The sequence below is a fragment of the Myotis lucifugus genome, unplaced genomic scaffold (genome assembly GCF_000147115.1).
Source record: "Myotis lucifugus unplaced genomic scaffold, Myoluc2.0 scaffold_276, whole genome shotgun sequence".
NCBI classification, from domain to species: domain Eukaryota; kingdom Metazoa; phylum Chordata; class Mammalia; order Chiroptera; family Vespertilionidae; genus Myotis; species Myotis lucifugus.
The window spans coordinates 861,847-869,242 of record NW_005871324.1 but is presented as its reverse complement, the minus strand read 5'-3'; the positions used below and the strand labels follow the sequence as shown (position 1 = coordinate 869,242).

The 7,396-nt window shown below is 51.3% G+C and overlaps 1 protein-coding gene across 1 annotated transcript; it reads left to right on the top strand.

Moving 5' to 3' along the window:
- Positions 1-1,322: 1,322 nt before the first annotated feature.
- On the top strand, positions 1,323-7,209 carry LOC102420899 (tubulin alpha-3 chain). The gene is made up of 5 exons (XM_014465016.2): positions 1,323-1,382; positions 2,352-2,574; positions 3,437-3,585; positions 3,851-4,531; positions 6,763-7,209. Exons 1-5 carry the CDS (start codon positions 1,380-1,382, stop codon positions 7,057-7,059), a joined length of 1,353 nt encoding a protein of 450 aa, XP_014320502.1. The 5' UTR covers positions 1,323-1,379; the 3' UTR covers positions 7,060-7,209.
- Positions 7,210-7,396: the final 187 nt, after the last annotated feature.

The following is a 7,396-nucleotide window of genomic DNA, read 5'->3' as shown; positions in this document are numbered from 1 at the left end:
TGATCTGGGACTTCCAGCATCCAGGACTGTGAGAAAATAATTCCTGTTGTTTACGCCACTCAGTCTGTGGTATTTTGTTTTGGTTTTTGTTTGTTTGTTTGTTTAAAGAAAGGAGTTCGGGTTTTATTTTTAAATATATTTGTATTCATTTCAGGGGAAAAGGGAGAGGGAGAGACAGAACCATCAATGAGAATCACTGATCCGCTGCCTCCTGCACGCCCCACACTGAGGATCGAGCCCGCAACCCCCCAGAATCGAACCGTGACCTCCTGGTTCATAGGTCGACCTTCAACCGCTGACCGCGCCGGCCGGCAGTCTGTGTACTTTGTCATGGCGGCCCCGAGCTAAACGAGACAGAAAGATTCCCTCTCATGGGGAGAAAAGGCAGGGCGGGTTTCTCCTGGTTTCCCTGGTTCTCTGACCCTCCTCCACCTCCTTCCTCCTATTGCCGATGCCACCCTCCCCAGGGCAGGCCTGATGGCACGATTCGGAGGCTCCCCAAGTCCTACAGGAACGGCCCAATTCCTTGACCTGCCGTGTCCCATGTCAGGGGCCGGCTCCCCACGCTCCTTCACGGAGAAGTGAAGGGTGAGGCTGGCGCCAGAACAGAGTGCTGCGTTATGGCGATGAGCCTGGGTCCCTCTGCCCCCACTTTTCCCAGAAGTAAAAAAAACCCCACACACTGGATCCTAAAGAGAGGTTAGGCGATCTTTACGGAATGGGAGAATCAAGTCATTGTTCCAAAGTCCTCCCAATGGGCACCGCCCCACCCCCTTGTCCCAGGACACCCATTCCTCATTAAAATCCCGCCCAATTTCAGGGTGCTGGCCGGAACAGGCCTTTCTGCACCAGAAAGGGGTGGAAAGTGAGAGGGTGCAGACCTAGGGTGGATGTCGGCCATACCTCTGGGAGGTGGCGGTGTTTGCAAAAGGCCTAAGAAACAGGGAGGCAAAGGCCTGAGGTGTCCGGCAAGGGGCTGACCGCACAGGGGGACATCAAGTCGTTCGCATGCCGCCGGGTGCTCCCGTGCAGGGTCACATCCGGTGCCCCGGCCAGGCGGGCGCCCCAGCGGCTCCAACCTCAAGTTGGAGAAGGCTCCCGAACACCCGACCGCGCTCGGCCTTCCTCGCCCCCACAGCCTTCCCGCCAAACCCGCATCCAATCAGAAAGTGCCACACTCCAGGAGTTCGAGCGACAGCCAATGAGAAGCTGGGTCCTAGGCCTGGGCCCGCCTGAGGCGCCCCGGACCAATGGCCGCCTGGGCCTTGGCGGGCCTATAAGGGGCAGCGTGCGCCGTGCGGTGGTGGCCGTTGGGCGCGCGGGGGCTGTGGTACCGTTTTTCTGTCGAGGAGCGGAGTCCGGCAGCGGCAGAGCTCACCATGGTGAGGCCCTGGGGCTGGGCGGGGGCGTCGTAGGCCCGGCGCACATTGGAAGGACCCTGGGGACAGGCAGGCTCCCAGGCGGGAGGGTGGACGAAGCCCGCCACGTGAGGCCGCGGCCCGCGGAGAGAGCCGGGGGTGCGGCGGGAGCGGGCCCAGGCGGGGAGAGGGGCCTGGGAGGCCAGCGAAGAGCCAGCCCAGAGGCACCACGAGGCCCGGAGGCCCCTGGACGGCACAGGAGGACGAGGACGCGGGCTCATTCTGAGTTTGTGCGCCCAGAGGGCGGCGGTGACCTCCAGCCAGCGTGGGAGGGGGGTCGGCGAGGAGCGGGTAGATCCCCGGAAACTGCCTTAAAGAGCCGGGGCGGCAGCTGGGTTGTGGGGGGGCCTGGACTCCTCGGTCTCTGAGAGGACAAACCACAGCGCCGAGTTCCTGAAGACTGGAGGGCGATTCCCAAACTTCCTGGCCTCGGAACCTCCCTGCACTTGTCCCATTAGAAATTAAAACTAAGGACTGTAAAAATGTTTATTACTTTCAGGCAAGACGGTCACATAAATCACAGATATCCAAGTCTGAACAGCCAGTTTGTTATTTCTTTCCAATACAAACAGCAGGCCGTGAAAAAAGCAGCTAGTTTACAGTTGGCAACTCAAATACACAAGTGCTTTTTCTCAATACAGCTGTATTTCGGTGTGTGCACAAGGACTTTATATGTACTTTCCATTTTGTCCCAGTACACAGGGTAGAGATTTAATAGCATTAATTTTGACAAGTAGGTTCTGGGACTAACTTTAGCACTTAGCTAAGTGGTTTAGCACCTCAGTTTTCACAGGGATAAGTGGATCACACAAACCTCGGAGAATATAACATTTGAGAAAGCCTTAGACATTGAAACGCGTATATATTTTCATGCCATACAGTGACAATTGTCTGGAAAACGAACGGGTCTCACATTTATGTTCTGTTTCCCAGCGCGAGTGCATTTCTATCCACGTGGGACAGGCCGGTGTCCAGATCGGCAATGCCTGCTGGGAATTATACTGCCTTGAACATGGCATTCAGCCTGACGGGCAAATGCCGAGTGACAAAACCATTGGCGGTGGGGACGACTCGTTCAACACGTTCTTCAGCGAGACTGGGGCTGGCAAGCATGTGCCCAGAGCAGTGTTTGTGGACCTGGAGCCCACCGTGGTTGGTAGGTACTCGGGCAAGCAGGGCGGCTGAGAGAGCCTAGTTAATCCCCAAGGGTTCTCCTTGGAATTCCTCTGCAGAAAGGATGGATGGACACACAGGGAAGCCGTGACCATGTTAGGCGAGAAACTGAAAGGTTTGTGCTTGAAGTGTGGGGCTTGGGCTCCTGATTTAGAAAAACCTAACATACAGGAAAGGCTTTGCCAGGAGTAAGCTGGGCTTATCACAGATTCATTCGTTCGTGATGCCTCAGCCCAGGCAGCTGTAGATCCTGCCTGCAGGGCACTCGGCACTCATTCTTCCTTAATGCTGTGCACTCTCTCAGCTGGTGCACAAGAGTCTTAACCTGCGTCTCAGACATAGAAAGGGAAGTAGAGAACATTCATTGGGTCCCTCCAGATTAGAAGCCTGAGGAGAGCTGCAAAGGCAGACCTGTCAGTGGTCACCCAGAGATGACAGATGTCACCCTAAAGTCTGAGACCAGGCCACACAGGTGCCCCGATAGGACTGCCTGGCAAAAAGCACACGGACCTAGTGACTGTCCAGTATGAACCATTTTTAAAATTATACCATTTGGTGTGAAAGAAATATGCACATGTAGTCTTGTGTGCAGGGGTGAGCGCTCTGCTCTCTTCTTTGGGAACTAGTCAAGCTGGTATTTGTGCCGTGAGTTGAGTTTACCTCCCTAGAGCCATGGATTGCAGGTGTGCTCTGTGTATTACGTAGGGCCTCCCTGTGATACACTGATGCTGTTGACCTACCAGGAACAGCACGTGCTTGGTAGAATTGAACGGTCCCCACATCTGTCCATGCTGGTGAGTTAACAATCATCCTTAAAGGCCATGGCACATGTGTCCTCTTTGTAGATGAAGTGCGCACAGGGACCTACAGGCAGCTCTTCCACCCTGAGCAACTGATCACCGGGAAGGAAGACGCAGCCAATAATTACGCCAGAGGCCATTACACCATCGGCAAGGAGATTGTTGACCTGGTCCTGGACCGGATCCGCAAGTTGGTAAGAAGGTGCTGGGAAGCCTTCCAGGGTCGTTTTGGCAAAACCCAAGGCAGAATCATGAACCCGTGGTCCTCCTTCCTGGTGTGGCTGCAGTGCCTCCATCCGTACATCTCTGTGTCTGCTTTGCCTCCCCTTCCGTGGAATGCATGTGACCTGGGGTGACTGGGATCCATGTAACCTTGTGGAGTCAGAAGTGACCTAGGCTTGTGGGAGGTTGGCGGTGTGGCTTCGAAAGGCATTGCTCACGGTCTCTGCTTTCTCTCAGGCGGATCTGTGCACGGGGCTGCAGGGCTTCCTCATCTTCCACAGCTTCGGGGGCGGCACCGGCTCTGGGTTTGCATCTCTGCTTATGGAACGGCTCTCGGTTGACTACGGCAAGAAGTCCAAGCTAGAGTTTGCCATTTACCCAGCCCCCCAGGTGTCCACGGCCGTGGTGGAGCCCTACAACTCCATCCTGACCACCCACACGACCCTGGAGCATTCCGACTGTGCCTTCATGGTGGACAACGAAGCCATCTATGACATATGTCGGCGCAACCTGGACATTGAGCGGCCCACGTACACCAACCTCAATCGTCTGATTGGGCAGATCGTGTCCTCCATCACGGCCTCCCTGCGCTTTGATGGGGCCCTGAACGTGGACTTGACGGAATTCCAGACCAACCTGGTCCCGTACCCCCGCATCCACTTCCCCCTGGCCACCTACGCCCCAGTCATCTCAGCTGAGAAGGCCTACCATGAGCAGCTGTCCGTGGCTGAGATCACCAACGCCTGCTTTGAGCCTGCCAACCAGATGGTCAAGTGTGACCCTCGCCATGGCAAGTACATGGCCTGCTGCATGTTGTACCGGGGGGACGTGGTCCCGAAAGATGTCAACGCGGCCATTGCCACCATCAAGACCAAGCGCACCATCCAGTTTGTGGATTGGTGCCCAACGGGATTTAAGGTAGGACTGGGTGGTAACGAGTGGGTTTACCTTTCAGCATGCAGCAGACCCTGCGATAGGAGGCTGCCCTTGTGGAGAATACCCCGTTCCATGGCCGCTGGGCTCTTGGTCATCAATTAGTGTACCTTTTTAACAGAACAGGAAAATTTCTGAAGGATCGTTGTTCCCATTAGGATGGTGGATTTAGTATGGGAAATGTAGGTTGACCTTGAAATGATTAAAAAAAATTTTAATAGTAAAATTTTTGTAATAGAAATGTAGGTATTTAAGTCCTCATTCACAATTGGTTTCTGCATTAGGTAAAGCTGTAGACCCCCACATTTGTAAGCCCTCATTTTGGGAATTGCAAGGTCCAGGGTCATGCCAGACTGAAAATCATAAGTAGCAGAAATATATGTCATCTTGTTCCCATTTGGAATAGTTGTAACTTGCCACTGACTACCCACATTATTGAAGGTATCTAGCCCTCTGTCAGCCCCACTTAAGACACTGACACAGATTGTCTTTGAGGAAGTAAATTTTAAGTGATTCATGCAAAAAAAAAATCATTAAGTCTTAAATAGGTTTGCAGACCGTAGAGGTTTTAGGTATATGTTGAAACCTTGCATTCCAAGTTCTTGAGTGGAGGAAAGTTTCTTTCAGTCACTGTGTCCTTTGGAAAGTAAGGACATCTAAGCCAGCCTCAGCTGGGAGGCATTGTGGGAGTTGCTGTGCCCTGTGCCCACGTTCATCTCCTAGCTGAGTCTCTGGCTCCTGTGAACCAGTAGGGAGGCTGGTCTGTGAGGAGGTGCAGGAAGTCAAAGCTTCTTCTGTACCCAGGGAAGACAGTCCAACCTCAGATGGACCATGTGAATTCCCATGTTCTTTAACAACCATTTGTTTAGGGATATGGTGTTTTCAAGGAATCATCCATGTTTAAATATGTTTAGTTTTAATTATAGAAACACACATATGTGGGAAAATATTAAAACAAGAATGCTGAAAGACTAAAGTTGTCTTCTCCTTCCCCAGGGCTTTGTCCTTACAGCAATGTTCTGTGCATATTCAATGTGTATTATGCCTCTTGCTATATGGGGGAGGTTCACAGGAAGAGCCTAGCAACATGGGCAAAGAATGCACATTCTTTTCACGTAGGTGACGGACTCAACTTGCTGCACACAGGTGGCCAGAGAGAACCGGAAGCTGGCAGCACTCCCACTAGGAGGGGCCGATTGGCCCTAGCCTTAGAGCCATGGGGCCCCTTGATCAGGGTCAGAACCCCCTGTGCCCTTTACCCTGCCCTCCCCAACTCTTACAGAGAACGGTGTGCCTGGCTGCCGCTAACTACTATCTACTCACCAGGGCAGAGATAGGTGACCACCTCAGCACATTCCCAGGCATTTGTCTTCCTCCAGCATTATGTTCCCTAACTTGTCCAAACCTCTAGTCCAGGGGTCCTCAAACTTTTTAAACAGGCGGCCAGTTCACTGTCCCTCAGACCGTTGGAGGGCCGGACTATAGTTTAAAAAAAAACTAAGAACAAATTCCTATGCACACAGCGGCGGCAAAAACACCCGGCGGGCCGGATAAATGTTTTCGGCGGGCCGCAGTTTGAGGTCCCCTGCTAGTCTATTTATTACTCTATAGGTATTTCTAAGCATTCAACTTGCTTTTCTTTTTACCAAATATACAATACAATATACCTTGGATATACCTTGGATATATTTATATGCCAGGACAGATTTATCATTCTTTTTCATAATCATATATAGTGTTTTACTACATGGGCGTGTAACAAATGATGGACATTTGTTTCCAATTTTGCCATTACAAACAGTGCTTTAAATTAAATACAGAGAAGTCTTTATACATGTAGCTTTGTGTTCTTGTGTGAGTAAATCCAAACAGTGAAAGTATACGATTAGCCCTGGCCAGATAGCTAAGTAGGTTAGAGCAGAGTCCCTATATGCCAAGGTTGTAGGTTCAATCCCCAGTCAATGAAATACATAGATAAGTGGAACAATAAATTAATGTTTCTCTCTTGCGCCCTGCCTCTAACACCAGTCAAAAGAAATTTATAAAGAAGTAAACAGTTAAAGGATATTAACTGTTGACAGATATTGCCAAAAACTAATGTACCAGTTTCTACAGGGCTTCATTTAACCTGGGCCCACAGCTCCAGTTTTGAAAAACAAGCTACCATTTCTGAGGCCACAATACAAATTTCACTCTATTTTCTCCTTCTCTGGCAGGTGGGCATCAACTACCAGCCCCCCACCGTCGTCCCTGGAGGAGACCTGGCCAAGGTGCAGCGGGCTGTGTGCATGCTGAGCAACACCACCGCCATCGCCGAGGCCTGGGCCCGCCTGGACCATAAGTTCGATCTCATGTATGCAAAGCGAGCCTTTGTGCACTGGTATGTGGGGGAGGGCATGGAGGAAGGGGAGTTCTCCGAGGCCCGGGAGGACCTGGCAGCTCTGGAGAAAGATTATGAAGAGGTGGGCGTGGATTCCGTGGAAGCTGAGGCTGAAGAAGGGGAAGAATACTGAATGGGAGAGTTGTGCTGGCACCTATCCCTTTGTATCCCCCCCCCACACACTGTAACATTACAATATGTTTACCTATTAAAGTTTCTGTATTGAAGCATCATCTGTCCCTTGTGCTGCACTTTGACAAAATTCCCCATCCAGATACCTGCCTTTTTCTGCCTTTTTCCAAGTGGAAAGCATTTCCTTTCAAACTGAAAAACTATGCACGTTTAATTACCATGTTACTCCCAGAAAGGGCTTCAAAAAGCACAGCTGAGGAAATGAAGAAAAAGTGCTTCAATTATTTTAAATTTAAACATTCTTAAATCCTTCGTTCCATACTTCATGTTCTTTAGAA

What these genes read in the sequence shown, in the direction of transcription:
- LOC102420899 (XM_014465016.2), top strand. An exon ending in CCTGGAGCCCACCGTGGTTG is followed by an intron (nt 2,575 to 3,436) that starts GTAGGTACTCGG and finishes TCCTCTTTGTAG; the next exon opens with ATGAAGTGCGCACAGGGACC. An exon ending in TGGACCGGATCCGCAAGTTG is followed by an intron (nt 3,586 to 3,850) that starts GTAAGAAGGTGC and finishes GCTTTCTCTCAG; the next exon opens with GCGGATCTGTGCACGGGGCT.